The sequence below is a fragment of the Labrus bergylta genome, chromosome 1 (genome assembly GCF_963930695.1).
Source record: "Labrus bergylta chromosome 1, fLabBer1.1, whole genome shotgun sequence".
Lineage (NCBI taxonomy): Eukaryota > Metazoa > Chordata > Actinopteri > Labriformes > Labridae > Labrus > Labrus bergylta.
In genome coordinates, this window is record NC_089195.1 from 30591836 (window position 1) to 30612952 (window position 21117).

Sequence of the window (21117 nt, forward strand, 5' to 3'; positions counted from 1 at the left end):
GTGTGTGTGAGTGAGTGGATGATGGAAACAAAGTGTGGTTGTTGCCGCTCTGACACAGGAAAAGGTACAAGACAAACCACAAATAAGCCACCAACAGAATGGGAGGCGTTGTGACAACATTACAATCATACAATAAGTTATTTTGAAGTTCATCAGTAATGTTCAAAATATATATTACATATAAGTCATCAACAGAAGACAGACGAAACATGGTGCCACATTATCCATTTGAAAACCTCTGAATTTCTCACCTCATTGGGAACTCATCATTTGTTGTTGTTTTCTAGCCACAACACAAACTTTTTTTATTGAACCAGGATTCATGCAGTCATGCACATAACCCTTCCACACATCGTGCTCACTGCAGTGGACAGCTATTCAGAAGCCTTTATCCACTAAGTTCATAGAGTTTGATAGATTGGTTTCACATCAGCCACTTCAGCAGACGTTGGTAAGTCAATCCATACACTGCCACCCACTGGCCAGCAGTTGTAAGTGCACCAGAAATTTCTCAGAATCAAGATGGCTGACAGAAGGTTAGAAATGGGTTTTCTTTTGAGATCCTTAGTATAGAAATGTTGACGGCCTCAGTGTTGGCCTCTCTACCTGTTTGTTCTCTCTTTTGCTTGCTGTGTTCTCCTTGTTGCAGGTAGATGTGGGTGGAGTCTGAGACGACTCTGTAATGCAGCACACCTGAGCATGCTGGTTTCAGGATGCTATAAAGCAGACCTGCTCAGTCCTCTCAACTCTTCCCTGGCCACCAGTCTGCCATCAGCATTTGTTTGTATTGTAATGTGTTGTAGACATATACTCATTCATCCACACACACACGCACGCACGCACGCACACACACACACACACACACACACACACACACACACACACACACATACATAACATTACTGACAAAAGTATAGTAAAACCTTCAAATAGATAAGTTTGACCTTGAACCCTTGAGTATCAGAGTGGTCCCTTTTTCTGTCTGGACTCTGAGCCCCTCTGAGTTTACATGCAATTTCTTGTTTTCTCCACTACACATTTCCAAGAACGATCAAATTAGTTCACAGGAAACCCATGTCTTGTAATCCGTGCAAGAACTAAAGACGTAAGAAGAGCAATTAAATGAAAATAAATAAAAGCATTAAAAGTTAATAGAGGATGTTAGGTAAAGACACAATGAGAGAATAAGACATCAAAGTCTAAAATATCACATTAGGTGGCATCTGCAAAAAAAAAAAAAAAAAAATGTTCCACCTCACTGGCCAATCACAGCGTCTGCTTCCTTTAATGGAAACATCTACATGGGTGTGATGTCAGTGAGACCTGTGTCTCTGTCTTCACATCTCAGACCTCGTCACTCATGGAGGGCCGTCACGTTGTTCTGCTCCTGGTCTCAGGTAATTCTTTTGATTAACAGTTTGGATGATTTAATACAAGGATGTTTTTACATTAAAAGAAGAAGAATACTAACGTTCTAGTGCCCTTGTCATTTTGTCTTCCTGTATAGCTGTGCACATTTTAAACTGCTGTTATGATCTTGTTTGAATTCCAGCAGTGGTTTCCTTGAGTCCTGACTGTGTTTGTGGATCAGAGTTGAAGGTGACGGTCAGACCAGGAGACAACATCATTCTCTACTGTGACTGCAAAACTTCAACTGGAGTTTACATCATGTGGTACAGGAACTGTTCTCATGAGAACGAGCCTTCATTCGTTCTTAGAGCAACGAATATACTGAATCATCCTAATTTCCACTTATTGAAGAACCAGTCCTCTGACTCTTACGACCTGCTGATCCTGAACATCACTGAGTCAGATGAAGGTCTTTACTACTGTGGAACTGAAGAACTAAAAGTGGAGGAAAAGGAACACATAACTTCTAGATATATTTACTACAGCTACAGCAACATCACAAGAAGAATCATATTCAGTAAGTACGCTCTGTCTTTGTGTGACTGTGATTTCAATAATTTGAATATTACAAATAAATCATTCACTGAATTAATGATGTCAGACCAAAAACATCATCCGCTAAGATCATCAGACAACACATTCATACTTTTGTAAAATGAATGATTAATTTGCAAAGAAAGTGTTGTACAGGATGATGATCACCAGATCATCAATGACCAATATGACTACAACTAACTCGAAAGACAAGTGGCAGAAATACTATTAACTGAAATGTAATTAATATAGCTGAAATAAATGGACGATCAGGAGGTATTTGAGAAGTGAAAAAAGAAGAGGTGTGAACCCACACACACACACACACACACACACACACACACACACAGAAATATATATATACATACATTCAGAAAGACTCAACTTGTCTGCAAAGTTAAATACTAAAAAAATTTTAATTAAGAACATTGACTTTCTCAAGATGTTGTTTTTTTGGTCAAAAAGTTGTCAAAAGTAAACAAAACTGATTTTGATGAATTTAAAAATATTGAAACCCTGATTTTTTTTTTTTAAATAATCACAAGAAATCACAGGGTCATGTGTACCGCTCTGTTGCATCACACTTTTCTTTAAACAACACAGGAGACCAGTTTCTGTAACTTTAAGAGGGTAATGTTTTACCATTCTTGCTTAATGTAGGATTTAAAATGTTCAACAGTTCAAGGACTCCTTTTACACCTTTCATAAAGCTCAGAAACACTTTTAACGGGTGACAAGTCAGGACTGCAGGAAGTGCCAGTTTAGCACTGAGACTCTTTCTTACAGGGCAAGGCAAGTTTATTTATAGAGCACATTTCAACAACAATTCAAAGTGCTTCACACAAAACACCAAAAGCATCATGACAGAGGAAAGAAGAGAAACATTAAAATAGGAAATTTAAAAATGACTGAAATTATTAAATCTGAAAATATGTTCAAATAAAAATAATTCAAATGAAATTAATTGAAATAAATAAAGTAAAAATATAAAAAGAGTTAAAAGTTACAGTGCAGAGTTAAGATTTCAAATCTTATTAAAATTGTTTATTGAAAGGCAGCTGTAAACAGGTGAGTCTTCAACCTCGATTTAAAAGAGCTGAGAGTTTCAGCAGACCTGCAGTTTTCTGGGAGTTTGTTCCAGATTTAGGGAGCATACAAACTGAACGTGGCTGCTACGTGCTACATCAACAGTAGTTCAATCTGTACACTAGTGTGTTTATAATTAGATCAATCACACTTATAGTAATTCTTTATTTAATAATAATAAACTATTTTCTGATATTTTCGGTCTACCCTACCACGGCCCTCTTCTCTCGCTCGATGACTCTTAGCAAAACTAGAATCGGCTCGGACGGACCTAGCAGCCAAAGAACATACCCTTTCGGGTTCTCTGGCCTGGACTTATCTAAGATCAGGCAGATCCTGTCGCAAAATAATGCAGAATAACTAGTTCATGCATTTGTTACCTCCAGGTTGGATTATTGTAATTCTCTTTTGTCAGGGTGCTCTGGTAAGTCTCTAAAGACTCTTCAACTAGTCCAGAACGCTGCAGCTCGTGTACTGACTAGAACTAGGAAAAGGGACCACATTACTCCTGTGTTGGCTTCTCTGCACTGGCTCCCTATACAATCTAGAATAGAGTTCAAGATCCTTCTTCTCACTTACAAAGCTCTAAATGACCAGGCACCATCTTATCTTAAAGAGCTACTAGTGCCGTACTGCCCCTCGAGAACACTACGGTCCCAGAATGCAGGCCTGCTAGTGGTACCTACAGTCTCTAAATGTACTATGGGAGGTAAAGCCTTCAGTTATCAGGCTCCTCTCCTCTGGAATCATCTTCCAGCCGGAGTCCGGGAGGCAGACACAGTCTGTATTTTTAAGAATAGACTTAAAACTTTCCTTTTTGATAAATCTTATAGTTAGGGCTGATGTAGATCAGCTCCTAGTTATGCTTCTATAGGCTTAGACTACCGGGGGAACTGGCACCTTGAGCTCCTCTCTCTCTCACTGTGCATATACAGTTCATCATATTACTGCATGTATCTATCTGTAAATCTCAGTCACTAACCACCTACTTTCCTGGGAGCTCTTGAGCTCTCTTTCCCCCAATTCACACATACTCCGTAATCATGATCATTGTGTTCACACAGTGCGCGCCACCAACGGCACCACGCTCTGCTCCGTTTCAAATACGCAGCGAGCAGAGGTGTAAAGTAAGGAATTACATTTACTCGCGTTACTGTAATTGAGCAGTTTTTTGGTGTACTTACTACTTTTGAAGTCCTTTTTAAAATCTGTACTTTTACCTTTATTTCAGTAGGTTTTCTGTTAAGTTTTGTAATTCGCTACATTTTAAATCACATCCGTTATTGAGTAAAAAAATAGGCCTGCTATGAATGATTTTCCCTCATCGGGTTGCCACCCGTCCCGTAAAATACGGAATCGTATATATATTATAATATAATACGGGAAGCAGTATTTCCCGTATTTCCAAGATGCCTTGAACTCAGCATCATTCAGCCCGATTCAGCCGGCTAGTTCCCGCCTCCTCAGAGCGTCCGTTGGTTTGTTTGGTTCTTTTTTGGCATGAGCAATAAGAGCTCTTTAGTGATTGGGTGAGAGAAAGTCATAGGAGTCAGAAGGAAACATGTCTGCAGGTGTCTGTCGAGATATCATCAATACAACATCAATATATCGACAGTAGACACTTAATTAATACAATAAGAAAATAGTTCAAAACCATATTAATCGTATCATTCATGATTTCATGAGAAAACAACAAAAACAAAAGACAGAAGGACAGAATAAATGAATAAAAATACTATTAAATTCGTACTGTTTATTTAATAAAAAATCTGTCATCTTACTGCTCCCCTCTATGTTACAGCAGTGTCAAAAGCACTTTAATAATACTCTGTTAATGAATTAATGTTAAGTTAATGTCTTTATTTAATGTTTAAGTTAAGTTGTAAATTAGATAGGCCTAGCTAGTAGTAATCATCTGCTGACGTCCTGTTAGGTGCATTTCATTGTGCATACATGACTGTATCTGCCTTTACACTGATGTTTTGCGTTTTTGTAAATTATTTCAGAAAAGAAAGTGTTAATAAAGCACTTAAAACTTTAAGTATGACTCTTACTACTTCATTAAAACCACGTTTTAAATCATGATTCACCATAACTGGTGCCCCACCCCACCGTTCGGCCAGTGGTGGTCAGACCCCTACTGAGTTGCACCCCGCTGCAGGATGTCCTTTATTTTTCTGCTTGGAAGGTGGCAACCCTACTCATCGCACCGGAGCGAAGAGAGAGAGAGAGACAGAGAGAGAGAGAGACAGAGAGAGAGACAGAGAGAGAGACAGAGAGAGATACAGAGAGAGAGACAGAGAGAGATACAGAGAGAGACAGAGAGAGAGAGAGACAGAGAGAGAGACAGAGAGAGAGACAGAGAGAGACAGAGAGAGAGACAGAGAGAGAGAGAGAGAGAGGGAGACACAGAGAGAGAGACAGAGAGAGATACAGAGAGAGATACAGAGAGAGATACAGAGAGAGACAGAGAGAGAGAGAGAGAGAGGGAGACACAGAGAGAGAGACAGAGAGAGACACAGAGAGAGATACAGAGAGAGAGACAGAGAGAGAGACAGAGAGAGACAGAGAGAGAGACAGAGAGAGAGACAGAGAGGGAGACACAGAGAGAGACACAGAGAGAGACAGAGAGAGACAGACAGAGAGAGAGACAGAGAGAGACAGAAAGAGAGACAGAAAGAGAGACAGAAAGAGATACAGAGAGAGATACAGAGAGAGAGACAGAAAGAGAGACAGAGAGAGAGACAGAGAGAGACAGAGAGAGAGACAGAGAGAGAGACAGAAAGAGATACAGAGAGAGAGACAGAGAGAGAGAGAGAGAGAGAGACAGAGAGAGACAGAGAGAGAGAGACAGAGATACAGAGAGAGAGACAGAGAGAGATACAGAGAGAGACAGAGAGAGAGACAGAGAGAGACAGAGAGAGAGACAGAGAGAGAGACAGAGAGAGACAGAGAGAGACAGAGAGAGAGACAGAGAGAGAGACAGAGAGGGAGACACAGAGAGAGACACAGAGAGAGACAGAGAGAGACAGACAGAGAGAGAGACAGAAAGAGAGACAGAAAGAGAGACAGAGAGAGAGACAGAGAGAGACAGAGAGAGAGACAGAGAGAGAGACAGAAAGAGATACAGAGAGAGAGACAGAAAGAGAGACAGAGAGAGAGACAGAGAGAGACAGAGAGAGAGACAGAGAGAGAGACAGAAAGAGATACAGAGAGAGAGACAGAGAGAGAGAGAGAGAGAGAGAGACAGAGAGAGACAGAGAGAGAGAGACAGAGAGATACAGAGAGAGAGACAGAGAGAGATACAGAGAGAGACAGAGAGAGAGACAGAGAGAGATACAGAGAGAGACAGAGAGAGAGACAGAGAGATACAGAGAGAGACAGAGAGAGAGACAGAGAGAGACAGAGAGAGACACAGAGAGAGATACAGAGAGAGACAGAGAGAGACAGAGAGAGAGACAGAGAGAGATGCCACTACAGCTAGTGCAGCACGGATAAGCTCCTCCTCTACTGTGGGTCTACCTGCTGAAGGTGTTTATAAACTGATGTCTCATTGTCTTAAGTCCAACATGATTAAAATAAGTTGGCTGTGGTTCTTACTCTTGGGCAAAGAAGTGGCTGAGGATGCTTTTTCTCACTGCAGCGTTCGCGACTACAATCGCCGCTGCAGCTCCGAGCGATAAACACATTTAGTTCCGGAAAGTTTTTCACAATAAAAGTCCTTTATTGACATCTCTGTGATGTGCTTTTCTTTTGAAACAGACGTATGAGGAAAGTGGGTGTTATAAGCTGCTGCAACTTAACACATCTGAGACGTGTGAAAATAAATACTTCAAACCAAACAGATTCAGTTAGAAGCTTCAGTAGCTAATAAGTAAACAAACAGTGACTAAGACATCTAATATTTAAGCTCATAAAGGCTCAATTCAAAACAATAAATGAATTATCTTTCATCTCAGGTTTATTTGCAGCTAAATCAGCCTTTGATGCTGTCTTTGAGACTAACCAGCCTCAGAATAATAAAACTAAAAACACTAAAATACTCTTTACACTGTTCATGATTGAGACAAAGATCCTTTTAGTATTTTCTTAAATAGTTTAAACATTTCCCTTCATAAAACAGCTGATTACTTGAACATATAATCCTTGATTATTTATCCATCATTATGTATATTTTGTTTTTAGGCTATGAGAAAATGTTTATCAGAAAAGATAAATCTTTGTTAAGATTTGCATTTGGAGATTAATTTCCTCTCGTCCTTTTTTCACAACACGAGAGATGCGTTGTTAAAAAAAAGTAACTAAGTAACTTTTACTTAAAGTACATTTTAAACAAGTTACTTTTTACTTTTACTTGAGTACATTTTTAATCTGGTACTTTTACTTGTACTTAAGTAACATTTTAGCAAAGTAACAGTACTTTTAATTGAGTAGAATATATTAGTACTCTTTACACCTCTGGCAGCGAGTCTGTTTTCGCCGGAGTACGCTGCAGGCACGCGTCAAGCTGGACAGAATATGACAGCCCGGACAGGAAGTCAGACAAGGAAACGCACAGAGCGTCCGGTCAATTTTAAAATTAAACACAATATGCAGACTCCCGATCGTATTTTTCATCACTTTATCAACATTACGTCAAAACAGGTATCGAATGAACCACAATGCATCCTCAGAAAGACAAAGCAACATGTTGTTTGCATGTTTTACTCTTTATTCCCGCAGGATCTTGTAGTTGTCCTGTGATGTGTCATAGGTGTGCTGACGTCCCAGAAACAGATCCAGTGTGAATGGGCGCGAGCCGTCCGAAGGAGCTAAACCGTGGAACTGACGGACCGCGGCACGCACGGAATATGTGTAAATTGGGGGTTAGGCTCCTCGAGATTGTTGGTTGACGGCCTGCCAGAACAACCCCCAACCCCCACCCCCTTACTCCCTATCCCTCTTCCTGAATTTTATCCCATCTCTCCCCCTATCCCTTTCCAAGCCCGGCGCAGTCTAGGCCTGTGAAGGCTGATGAGCCCGGGATCAGGCCGAAGATTTCTGACTTTTAATAAGGCAGTTTTTTGTTGTTGGTCTTTTGTATAAAGTTTAATTTTATACAAAAGACCAACAACCAACAATTGTATTTTAGTGTGTCGTGAGTTTATGAAGATAAAGACTGTAAAGATTGCACAAAGTAGTAGTTGCAATAATGAGCTTAAACTGCACATCATTTACAAGTAAAAAGATATTTATTTAAAAAAAATTCTAAAATAAGAGAAAATGTCTATCCACAGGCAACACTCTCTAAAGAACACAAGGGGAGGCTCTCAGCGTACTGAAACACCCATGTAAGACCATAACATCATCTGCTGAGATCATCAGCACACTTATACTGTGTTTTTTTAAAGGTGCTCTATGGAGTTTTGGTAGAGAAATGTGAAAGTTGGAGAAATGTACAGATTCTGTGGTATGTGTTCATTACTCTATATGCTTCTATAGAAGTACAATGTGACAGAGCAAAGCAGAGAGATGATCACCAATGACCAAAGTGACTATAACAACAGCAAAGACAGGAAATGTGGAAAGCCTAAATAAGTGGGCGGGCAACAGGAGGTACCTGAGAAATTTGTTTAAAAAGACATTTAATGCAGATATGTTGAGATAAGAAGAACAAATATGTTTAAATATCTGAGTACTTTTCACATTGTGAATTAAGTCAAAGGTTTCCATGCAGTGGCTCATTTTTCTTCTGCTAATTAAAACGTGCAGTAGATCTGATCAAACTCGTAGCTCTCTCCTTCATCACTCGTATGACTATCATTACAAGCTCCAATGTTTTGTCAGTGGTTATAATGCCACCGATGGGACTCCAAAGCCCCCTGCAGTAACAGACGGGTGATGTCACTCTGGCTTAGTCCATTCATTCTTACAGGCTGTGGTTGCACACCAGAGAAAAATTAGATACATTGAAAACCAACATTTTAAACATCTAATCCACATTCTATATTTGACCTAGCCTCCAGTGACTCCGGTGACTCCATCGGTCCACCCCATGTTGAGCCTGGTGTATCTTGGATGATGGTGTTCAGTCCAGCCATCACGGTCCTCTCCACCTTCCTGTGCCTGACTTTTGTTTATCTCTGCAGTCAGAATGCAGGTAAATACACAACAATCACTTTTTACCTGTTAAGTATAGACATTATGAATCGACTTAAATACAAATGAATCATATTGATTGTGATGGATCATTGAATGAATGAAGTCATTGTCTAACAAGAAACCTTTTATTTATGATTCTACAGATGAAAAAGATCAAATGACTGAGAGAAGACCTGACATGGGAGAGGAAAGTACAGTGAATCAGGTAAGGACTTTCTTTGGTATTTTCATGGTCTCAGAACCATTAGACATCTTTGCAGCAGTAGAGACTCTGTACTAATGACACTCATGTTACTGTGTCTGATTACCTTTCAGGATGAAGACGCATGTTTCACCAGAGTTGTGTTCTTGTGTGTCGATGGACGGAACAAATAGATTGGCTTTGTCTGAGCGGACATCACACAAGCTCCACTTCAAACTTCTCACAAAGTCTTTAGCGTCCGAGTTTAAAGACCTGTTATATTTGTACACAGTGATGATGCGTTTTGGGGGCGGAGTCAAAATGGTGTCAGAAAGTCAGATAGTGGTGTTGAATTAACTGTTTGTTTGTTTGTTTTCTGGCTTCTTGCCTTCACTTGATAAGATGGTGTATAGAGTAGTAAACAGGAAAGAGAGAGGGGGGAATGACATGTGGTAATGGAACCACAGGCCGGACCTGAACCACCCGCCCAGAGGACCAGAGCTTCCAAACATTCGGGCAACCCAACCACCAGGTCAGCTGTGGTCATGAATTAACAATTGGGTCTTCGGCAGATGTTCAGCAGAAGCAGCTTTTGAGGACCCTTGTTTACTATCACAATGACGTTAATCATCCTACTACGACGCTCGATGGCCGATTAGGATCCAATTTGTCAATGTCTTCAGAGACATAAACATCAACAAAACAGATATTTTCAACAAGTAAACAAGTAAACAAGTATCGTTATTATAGCAAAGATTACTTTGACACGACTAAAAGTGACAGCAAGAGACCGCTGCCAGGCTTAGAACTGTGCAACCCAATACATGGCCTTCCTGGGCACCAACAGTGCTGCACTTTGAGGAGGAAGACTCAGATTTCATTTTAACTAGTTCACCACAATGAATTAATTTTTTTAACATTAATCCCGTTTTAGTTTGCATACTGTTTCCAATTTATTCATCATGTGTAACTATGTTGTAACCATTACTACTGTACATGTATTCTTCCTTTATGTTCACCATCTATTTGTAATAAAGATTCACATTAAGCCAAGAACTTTGTTGGTTTGTTTCTGTTGAAAGGTCGAGCAGATCTAAGAAAGGCCGAACCCCCAAGGGACCCACACAGAAAAAAAGTGATAGGCTAAGATTGATGTCAAAAATCAACAAAAATTAATTGCAATTTATTCAGTGAGAACCTTAAGTCGAGGTGTGGCTGACTAAGGCAGCCTGATGTTTTTCAGTGAGGAAACATGTATTTTTTACACAGTTTGAGTAAAATATGGTAAAATCTTCTGAAGGTTCAAAAGATTTGCAAATGTAGAAATACACCGCAAGAAAAGGTGGTCATTGTTGCTTTAAGTTAGGATGAACCCTGTTTGTGCAAGCCTCCATGGGTCCTTCCCATGCAATCTTTCCCCAGAAATATCTTAAATTGACTTGAGCTTGCATAGCACTTTTCTATTCTTCAGTCTACTCAAAGCACTTTTACACCGCAGACGAAGTAGCTGGAGCAACTTTGGCTTGAGTGTCTTGCTTAAGGACATATCAGACATGTTGCCCCAAGCTTTACTCTTTTCCCCCACCGTAGGGGCGGCCATAAATATTGAATCAGACCATCAAATGCCAACATTTATATAGAGGAGAGGAAATATGCCTGAGCTGTTTATAAGGATACACATGTTCAGTTCAGGCTGCGTAGGTTTTATGTGCCATGAAACAAACATGCTTTAAATGTATAAGAACACAAAAATCCTACAAAGTGTCAACTTTTGTGGTTTTTCGGGCATTGTCTGAGAAGGCTAAAATGTTGTTTTTTATGGTCGGAAAATCTGTTGAAGATGAGTTGGCAACTTAAGAAGCTCGTGTGTCATTTTTTGGACAGCGACATGTACTGCAGTCACAGTTTAAGTGTTGTTTGAACTCTTTCAACTTTCTTTTAGCCTCCAGTATGTACTGATATGATCTTACGATGGGGGATTTCTCACAAACAGCGACCCATAAATCTATTCTTCTTTCATAATTTGAAGTAGCTGCACTGAGGGTGAATGTGATAGACACCTACACCTTGCACACAACCATGATATCACTTTCACCCACACTCTTACTCTTTTCAGTTCCCCAACAAAATTGGAGTCATTCAACCAGACAGTTAAAACAGTTTGTTTTAGTGTAAAATTAAACAATAACTTCTGTTACTGTGCTAATCATTATTTCTCTGTCTTTCAGTAACATGACTAGTGGGTGGGGGCAGGACTTCCTGCTTCCTGAAGGCTCCTCTTTAGACCAGACCAAATGCTCTGATGTCATGGGGGAAGGGGGGGGGGGGGGCTGCATTAGGTCGGTTCACTGAGTTCACACCTTAGCTTTTCTCATGTTCAGTAGAGTTATGTTCAGTTATAGTTTCACTTTTAAAGCTAAGAAATTTGGGGTTTGTACATTTTGTATTCATCTTTGAGTAAAATAAAAACTCCTGTTGTCTCTTGCCTAGCTTCTTGGTCCTTAACAGTCACATTAAATCAGTATAACTTTACATTTATCTTATAGAGAAACAAGCTGCTTGATCCTTTATAAACATGTTTGATCATAGCACTCTGCACTTTATTTGGCACTCTGCGATTAATTGAACTTGCTATTGAACTCCCAACATGTAATCATGTTATGTTTTAATGATGTATTTTAATTTGAGTTTTTTTTTTATGGTTTTTGTTTTCATGTGCAGTCCTGTATTATGGTTTTGATGCCCTTTGTCACTAACATTGTGTTTTTATGCAAAAGCGACATTACAAAAAAAGGCAACACGTCTTCTGATTGAATTGTTGCCCTGACGATGACCTGAAAGACCAAAATGTCTCGTGGTTACTCCCATGAAAAAAGAAATTTAAAAAAATATTCCACCAGGAGTTTACCTTTCAGGATGAAGACACATGTTTCACCAGAGTTGTGTTCTTGGTTGCAGATGGACGGAACAAATAGATTGGCTTTGTCTGAGCGGACATCACACAAGCTCCACTTCAAACTTCTCACAAAGTCTTTAGCGTCCGAGTTTAAAGACCTGTTATATTTGTACACAGTGATGATGCGTTTTGTGGGCGGAGTCAAAATGGTGTCAGAAAGTCAACTAGTGGTGTTGACTTAACTGTTTGTTTGTTTGTTTTCTGGCTTCTTGCCTTCACTTGATAAGACGGTGTATAGAGTAGTAAACAGGAAAGAGAGAGGGGGGAATAACGTGGTAATGGAACCCAGACCCGTCCACCCAGAGGACCAGAGCTTTCTCACATTCGGGGCAACCCAACCACCAGGCCAACTGTGCTCATGAATTAACAATTAGTTCTTCGGCAGATGTTCAGCAGAAGCAGCTTTTGAAGACCCTTGTTTACTATCACAATGACGTTAATCATCCTACTACGACGCTCGGTGGCCGATTATCATCCAATTCGTCAATGTCTTCAGACACATTCACGTTGTTAGGGAAGAGTTTGTGGAGTCACAGAGTACATTTAAAGAAATGAATATTATTTTCACCATCTATTTGTAATAAATATTCAAATTAATCAAAGTACGTTGTTGGTGTATCTCTGTTAAAAGGTGAAGCAGATCTAAGAAAGGTTGAGCCCAACAGGAGCCACAAAAAAGTGAAAAGATTGATGACAAAATTCAACAGAAATTCTAATTGATTCCATGAGAACCTTTATTCAAGGTTGTCATTTTTTACACAGTTTGGGTAAAATGTGGTCAAATCTAAGTTGGGCAACCTCAGAGCAGAAAGAGCCTTGCCTTCCACACGATACTGAGGCTCCTGTTTGTTAAATCAATAAATTGTTAAATTGCCAATGTGTCTTGTTTCTTCAGATTTTAATCATCCAATCCAATAAACGAATAAGCTGTTTTTTCATGTTTTTTCAAGTTTTTGAATTTTCATACTCAGCTCTGCTACTCATCCCACAGTGCATGTTCCTTACAAATGTGGCACCATTTAAAAGGGAAATAAACAGTCTTTCCAAAGTTACAAGATTTATTGCCAAGAAGCATTGTTACAACAAAGAAATAAATCTACCAAACACAAATGTCCTTACTTTTTGTTCGATGTTTATGTCAACATTACAAAATTATTTTTTTGTTCCTCTGGTCTTAGGCCTGTTACATCCTAGATGTATTAAGAGCAGAATAGGTGCAGGAGTCAGAAGTCTGCGGTTCCTTCTTCTTCTTTGGTCTCTTTGATTTCTGACGGATTTCCACAGCAGCATAGCACACATCGTCATCCTAAGATTGGATATTTGTCATTTAGAAGCCCAACCTTGAACATATTTAATGCTTTGATACATTACACTTTAATGATAGATACCTGGCTCTGTCTTGGATGACCTCTAGTGTCAGGTCTTTGCTGATCAACAGGATGTTCTTCAGCTGCAGGAATAAATATAACATCAGTACAGCACAATGAAACTCACACAGTGGAAGAGACATTAAGGTGTCTTTGTGATTAAAAACAAACATGTGGATACATATTCTAGAAAAACTGAGGTAGTTACCCTTCTTACAGCAGTGATAGACCACAAGTGAGGAGAGGAGAGAGGAGACAATAGATACAACTGGACACAGACAGGAGATCAGAATCCAGCAGTCCTGTGGCATCTTGGGGGGAGGAGTCTCATTCGGTTCTGTATCTAAATGAAAGTTGTGTTGATTACGTTCCTTTAACTCTGATCTACAGAAAAATTCCTAAAAAGTTGTAGAAAGTTGTAGAAACTTCAAAACATTGAAATCTCATATTTGAATGAAAATAGCACAAAGACAACGTAAATTGATGAAACTGGGATATTCTATTGTTTTTGGAAAAAAATAATGCTAAGGCAGCTTAGTAAATTTATAGGGACATATCAGACAAAAGCACCAATTTTTTTCCACATAGTCTCCATCACCATAGCTTTCAAATTTTTTATTTTTTTTTGGGGGGGGCACTTCATCGAGTTGGCGGTTCTAAGATGGCGGCCATGTAAAGTCTGTTAGTGCCAATATGTCTTCCAAGCCACTTAGAAAGTCAATCTTGGTGTCAATATATTTTCTGAGTAGAGGAATGCATTAAAATATGGAAATAATTTGGTGCTTTTATCCAACGTGTCCCCATTCGTTCCAAATCTGGTCCGAAGCTGCCTGACTAAAAGTCTGAAAAATGGTAAAAAACAAACAAACAAACATCCATAACTGAATCAGAATTCAAATGATGAATTAGAATAATATGTTATGCCCGCCACCTATCGTAGTACGCGTTCTGCCCGCTCGCCTCATGGACTGTAAATATTACGTTCACCTGCCTGGGAGCTGGAGTCTGACGTCACTTTCCTGCACCGTCCACTTTGCCGTTTCATTTTCGAGTTGGTTTGAATTATGATCACTTTTTAGCACGGCAAGTTTGAAAGAGAGAGCAAAGGTATAATGCAAACTGGATGACTGAATATTCATTTTAAATATAGGTCAAATAATGCACTTATAATCTGAAAATTCAAACGTGTTTCTTTTACTGTATTTTCATTTTAAAATTTGCTTTTTCATTTGAATTATGATACAAATTTAGCGGGGCATAGTTTAAAAATGATAAAGAAAATGTAATTTTCTTCATCATTTTAATTTAGTCAAAGAATGTGCATTTTTGAAGTTGAAAACTAAAATTCAAATTAGATAAATTAATCATCTTTTTATTATTGAGTCAAATAATACACTCATATTCTGAAAATTCAAACGCATTTCTGTTAATGCATTTGAATTTTCAAATTAGCTTTATCATTTCAATTTTGATCACTAATCGCTTCCATACTAGTAGGCCTGCATTCTGGGACCATAGTGTTCTCGAGGGGCAGTACGGCACTAGTAGCTCCTTAAGATAAGATGGTGCCTGGTCATTTAGAGCTTTGTAAGTGAGAAGAAGGATCTTGAATTCTATTCTAGATTGTATAGGGAGCCAGTGCAGAGAAGCCAACACAGGAGTAATGTGGTCCCTTTTCCTAGTTCTAGTCAGTACACGAGCTGCAGCGTTCTGGACTAGTTGAAGAGTCTTTAGAGACTTACCAGAGCACCCTGACAAAAGAGAATTACAATAATCCAACCTGGAGGTAACAAATGCATGAACTAGTTTTTCTGCATTATTTTGCGACAGGATCTGCCTGATCTTAGATAAGTCCAGGCCAGAGAACCCGAAAGGGTATGTTCTTTGGCTGCTAGGTCCGTCCGAGCCGACTCTAGTTTTGCTAAGAGTCATCGAGCGAGAGAAGAGGGTCGTGGTAGGGCAGACCGAAAATATCAGAAAATAGTTTATTATTATTAAATAAAGAATGACTATAAGTGTGATTGATCTAATTATAAACACACTAGTGTACAGATTGAACTACTGTTGATGTAGCACGTAGCAGCCACGTTCAGTTTGTATGCTCCCTAAATCTGGAACAAACTCCCAGAAAACTGCAGGTCTGCTGAAACTCTCAGCTCTTTTAAATCGAGGTTGAAGACACACCTGTTTACAGCTGCCTTTCAATAAACAATTTGAATGAGATTTGAAATCTTAACTCTGCACTGTAACTTTTAACTCTTTTTATATTTTTACTTCATTTATTTCAATTAATTTCATTTGAATTATTTTTATTTGAACACATTTTCAGATTTAATAATTTCAGTCATTTTTAAATTTCCTATTTTAATGTTTCTCTTCTTTCCTCTGTCATGATGCTTTTGATGTTTTGTGTGAAGCACTTTGAATTGTTGTTGAAATGTGCTCTATAAATAAACTTGCCTTGCCCTGTAAGAAAGAGTCTCAGTGCTAAACTGGCACTTCCTGCAGTCCTGACTTGTCACCCATTAAAAGTGTTTTTGAGCATTATGAAAGGTGTAAAAGGAGTCCTTGAACTGTTGAACATTTTAAATCCTACATTAAGCAAGAATGGTAAAACATTACCCTCTTAAAGTTACAGAAACTGGTCTCCTGTGTTGTTTAAAGAAAAGTGTGATGCAACAGAGCGGTACACATGACCCTGTCCCAACTTTTGAAAAGTGTTGCTGACATTAAATTCAAATTGGCGTATCATTTTCTGTAAACATTTTATGTTTTCTTGTGAATATTTATTTTTTTTTAAATCAGGGTTTCAATATTTTCAAATTCATCACAATCAGTTTTGTTTACTTTTGACAACTTTTTGACCAAAAAAACGACATCTTGAGAAAGTCAATGTTCTTAATTATTTTTTTTTTAGTATTTAACTTTGCAGACAAGTTGAGTCTTTCTGAATGTATGTATATATGTGTGTGTGTGTGTGTGTGTGTGTGTGTATGTGTGTGTGTGTGTTCACACCTCTTCTTTTTTCACTTCTCAAATACCTCCTGATCGTCCATTTATTTCAGCTATATTAATTACATTTCAGTTAATAGTATTTCTGCCACTTGTCTTTCGAGTTAGTTGTAGTCATATTGGTCATTGATGATCTGGTGATCATCATCCTGTACAACACTTTCTTTGCAAATTAATCATTCATTTTACAAAAGTATGAATGTGTTGTCTGATGACCTTAGCGGATGATGTTTTTGGTCTGACATCATTAATTCAGTGAATGATTTATTTGTAATATTCAAATTATTGAATCCACTGAAATCACAGTCACACAAAGACAGAGCGTACTTACTGAATGTGATTCTTCTTGTGATGTTGCTGTAGCTGTAGTAAATATATCTAGAAGTTATGTTTTCCTTATCCTCCAGTCTTGGTTCTTCAGTTCCACAGTAGTAAAGACCTTCATCTGACTCAGTGATGTTCAGGATCAGCAGGTCATAGGAGTCAGAGGACTGGTTCTTCAGAAAGTGGAAATTGGGATGTTTCAGTATATTCGTTGCGTTAAGAACGAGTGAAGGCTGGTTCTCATGAGAACAGTTCCTGTACCACTCGATGTAAACTCCAGTTGATGTTTTACAGTCACAGTAGAGAATGATGTTGTCTCCTGGTCTGACCGTCACCTTCAACTCTGATCCACAAACACAGTCAGGACTCAAGGAAACCACTGCTGGAATTCAAACAAGATCATAACAGCAGTTTAAAATGTGCACAGCTATACAGGAAGACAAAATGACAAGGGCACTAGAACGTTAGTATTCTTCTTTTAATGTAAAAACATCCTTGTATTAAATCATCCAAACTGTTAATCAAAAGAATTACCTGAGACCAGGAGCAGAACAACGTGACGGCCCTCCATGAGTGACGAGGTCTGACATGTGAAGACAGAGACACAGGTCTCACTGACATCACACCCATGTAGATGTTTCCATTAAAGGAAGCAGACGCTGTGATTGGCCAGTGAGGTGGAACATTTTTTTTTTTTTTTTTTTTGCAGATGCCACCTAATGTGATATTTTAGACTTTGATGTCTTATTCTCTCATTGTGTCTTTCCCTAACATCCTCAATTAACTTTTAATGCTTTTATTTATTTTCATTTAATTGCTCTTCGTACGTCTTTAGTTCTTGCACGGATTACAAGACTCCATGGACGGTCAGAAGACGTTCAGAATAACTTAGAAGCAACTTCTAATGAGACAAGTGTTGTTTAAGATGATGTGACATTAGCAGATGTGTTTTCTTGAATAAAGTGCGACCATGTCTGGTTTTGAATGTTGGTTTAGGCAGGAACCTGTTCTCCCCTCTTTCCAGTACTGCGTTCTGCCACTACATGTTTTAAATTTAGACATGAGAATGCAGACGAAAACCCCACTGAACATGTGCTACACTCTGCTTCATAAGTGCAACCAGAGCTGACCTCATTTGATCTCACAAAGGTGGGACGTGGTCACCCATATGACATAGATTCAGATATATTGATTGACTGATAGAACGTTATTGTCAGAGAACACTCTCAATAATGTTTTGCATATTTCAGCCGCTCCATTTACAATATAAATAATTAAAGACAATATAAAAATATGCAAACATTTGACCCAACATTCAAACACCAAACAAATATTCAGAAGCCTTTAATGTGCTTTGATCTGAGATTATTCTCCATATTTCATTTTAGGATTAACTGGTGTAGGAAAGAGTTCACCGTTCATTCCTTAAAACTGACTGGTGCACTCCTGCATGTGTAACAGAGTTAGAATCTACCTCTATGTTGAATTTTTACAAACAGATAAGGCTGTCGCTACATGGTGGTTTAATAGAGCAACTGTGAGCTGTATTGGTCGGGCCACTAGCTGTTCACACGTAGCTCAGCCATGGAAAACTCTCCCCAGCTGAAGATGTGAGTCCTTTGAATTTGCATGAAACAGTACTGATTAGTGTGTTCTGTTGATTTAAACACCAGAATAAAGAAGTGAACCAGAATGAGAGCAACTCCTGTGTAGTTGTGGCTTCCTTCAACAAGACATGCAGAGAGACACAACCAGTCACCCATGTCTAATAACGTGTTTAGAAGTAGCTGTGGTGGCTGCAGATCAGTTGAATATCCACCTGAGGTTTTGCTTGACTTTAGACACCACACGCTTCAAAGGGGGTTGAGCAGACTTGTTTTCTTCAGCAGAGTGTGTGAAGTTGCATGAGGGTCTGTTCGTCATTTTCGGTTAACTGTGAATCTATCTGATCGTTCTTGGAATCGTGCGGTGGAGTGTATACAGTCAGATGGATAACTTGAGATAAAAACAAGAAATTGCCTGAAAACAGCTCACGTGAAACAACACTCACTACTATAATGAAAAGTTATGGATCCATTTCAATGAAGAAATATGAATATAAAGCTGTTACTATTTAAGTGCCAGAAACATTTAAATTATGGACTGTCAAATAAATGACTGGCAGAAAAGTTCAATCTTTCTTTGTATAGCGCCAATTCATAACAAGTGTTATCTCCAGACACTTTACAAAAAGCTGGTAAAAGACATTACTCATTGCTATATTACAAACTAAGTCCCAATGTTAATCCATCATTAGCGTAGCACTTTAGCAACATTTTAGCAAAAGTTACGGTTGCAAGAAAACTTTCTTTTAATAGGCAGAAATCTTGAGCAAGTCCAGGCTCATGAAGAACAGCCATCCACCGAAACTGTGCCATGCTTGAAAACGGGATAGTGGGCGATGGGATAAGATGCTGGAAGAAGGTTAGGGAACAAGGGGGTGTTGGTCATTCAGGCAGGCCGTCCACCAAACGATCCAGAGGAACCTAAGAGAGCAGTTAAGAATGGTGGGAAGGAAAAATTTTAATTTATTTCCATGCTTCAAAGGGAGACTGGACATTCATGCTAAAGCTAAGCTAATTGCCAATATTAGTCTCCCAGCAACCACTCTTGCACCAGCAGGAATTGGGAAACAGGAAGGGAACTGTTCCTGATTTAAAATGTGAGGATTCATTTCCCCTCTTTGGTTGTTGTATGTACAGAGTTTATAATACACAAGAGAAGACATGTTGGGCTCAGAGTCCAGACAGAAAAAGGGACCACTCTGATACTCAAGGGTTCAAGGTCAAACTTATCTATTTGAAGGTTTTACTATACTTTTGTCAGTAATGTTATATGTGTGTGTGTGTGTGTGTGTGTGTGTGTGTGTGTGTGTGTGTGTGTGTGTGTGTGTGTGTGTGTGTGTGTGGATGAATGAGTCTATGTCTACAACACATTACAATACAAACAAATGCTGACGGCAGACTGGTGGCCAGGGAAGAGTTGAGAGGACTGAGCAGGTCTGCTTTATAGCATCCTGAAACCAGCATGCTCAGGTGTGCTGCATTACAGAGTCGTCTCAGACTCCACCCACATCTACCTGCAACAAGGAGAACACAGCAAGCAAAAGAGAGAACAAACAGGTAGAGAGGCCAACACTGAGGCCGTCAACATTTCTATACTAAGGATCTCAAAAGAAAACTCATTTCTAACCTTCTGTCAGCCATCTTGATTCTGAGAAATTTCTGGTGCACTTACAACTGCTGGCCAGTGGGTGGCAGTGTATGGATTGACTTACCAACGTCTGCTGAAGTGGCTGATGTGAAACCAATCTATCAAACTCTATGAACTTAGTGGATAAAGGCTTCTGAATAGCTGTCCACTGCAGTGAGCACGATGTGTGGAAGGGTTATGTGCATGACTGCATGAATCCTGGTTCAATAAAAAAAGTTTGTGTTGTGGCTAGAAAACAACAACAAATGATGAGTTCCCAATGAGATGAGAAATTCAGAGGTTTTCAAATGGATAATGTGGCACCATGTTTCGTCTGTCTTCTGTTGATGACTTATATGTAATATATATTTTGAACATTACTGATGAACTTCAAAATAACTTATTGTATGATTGTAATGTTGTCACAACGCCTCCCATTCTGTTGGTGGCTTATTTGTGGTTTGTCTTGTCTGTGTCAGAGCGGCAACAACCACACTTTGTTTCCATCATACACTCTCTCTCTCTCTCTTTCACACACACACACACACACACACACACACACACACACACACACACACACACACACACACACACACTCAGCATCACTGACAAAAGTGGTCACTATGTTTTTCACATTTGGTATAGTAAAACCTTTGTCAAATCAATAAGTTTGACCTTGAACCCTTGAGTATCAGAGTGGTTCCTTTTTCTGTCTGGACTCTGAGCACCACATGTCTTCCCTTGTGTATTGTAAACACTGTTCTTGCAACAACCACAGGTGGGGGGGGATTAATCCTCCATTTTTAAATATGGAAAAGTTCCCATGTTTCCCCCGACAGTTTCCTCATGTTTCCCGATTCCTGCTGATGCAAGAG

General features: G+C 39.1%; 1 protein-coding gene and 1 long non-coding RNA gene across 3 annotated transcripts; one reads left to right on the plus strand and one right to left on the minus strand.

Annotated features, from left to right (window-relative positions):
• Positions 1 to 1248: 1248 nt before the first annotated feature.
• On the plus strand, positions 1249 to 10399 carry LOC109977679 (uncharacterized). 2 transcript variants are annotated; one of them, XM_065957695.1, is made up of 5 exons: positions 1249 to 1397; positions 1553 to 1927; positions 9029 to 9169; positions 9315 to 9376; positions 9487 to 10399. In XM_065957695.1, exons 1-5 carry the CDS (start codon positions 1361 to 1363, stop codon positions 9544 to 9546), a joined length of 675 nt encoding a protein of 224 aa, XP_065813767.1. In that variant the 5' UTR covers positions 1249 to 1360; the 3' UTR covers positions 9547 to 10399. The 2 variants fall into 2 exon arrangements, with proteins under 2 accessions (XP_065813767.1, XP_065813723.1); XM_065957651.1 differs by lacking the exon at positions 9487 to 10399 and having other exon boundaries at positions 9315 to 9480.
• A 2956-nt stretch (positions 10400 to 13355) lies between these two features.
• LOC109978047 (uncharacterized) lies at positions 13356 to 14047 on the minus strand. Its single transcript, XR_010666752.1, has 3 exons — positions 13884 to 14047; positions 13697 to 13758; positions 13356 to 13614 (listed from the first exon to the last, which is right to left on the minus strand). It is a non-coding gene; the product is annotated as an uncharacterized lncRNA (long non-coding RNA).
• Positions 14048 to 21117: the final 7070 nt, after the last annotated feature.

What these genes read in the sequence shown, in the direction of transcription:
- LOC109977679 (XM_065957651.1), top strand. Translation starts at nt 1,361, where the DNA reads ATGGAGGGCCGTCACGTTGTTCTGCTCCTGGTCTCAG. An exon ending in TGTTCTGCTCCTGGTCTCAG is followed by an intron (nt 1,398 to 1,552) that starts GTAATTCTTTTG and finishes TTTGAATTCCAG; the next exon opens with CAGTGGTTTCCTTGAGTCCT. An exon ending in TCTCTGCAGTCAGAATGCAG is followed by an intron (nt 9,170 to 9,314) that starts GTAAATACACAA and finishes ATGATTCTACAG; the next exon opens with ATGAAAAAGATCAAATGACT.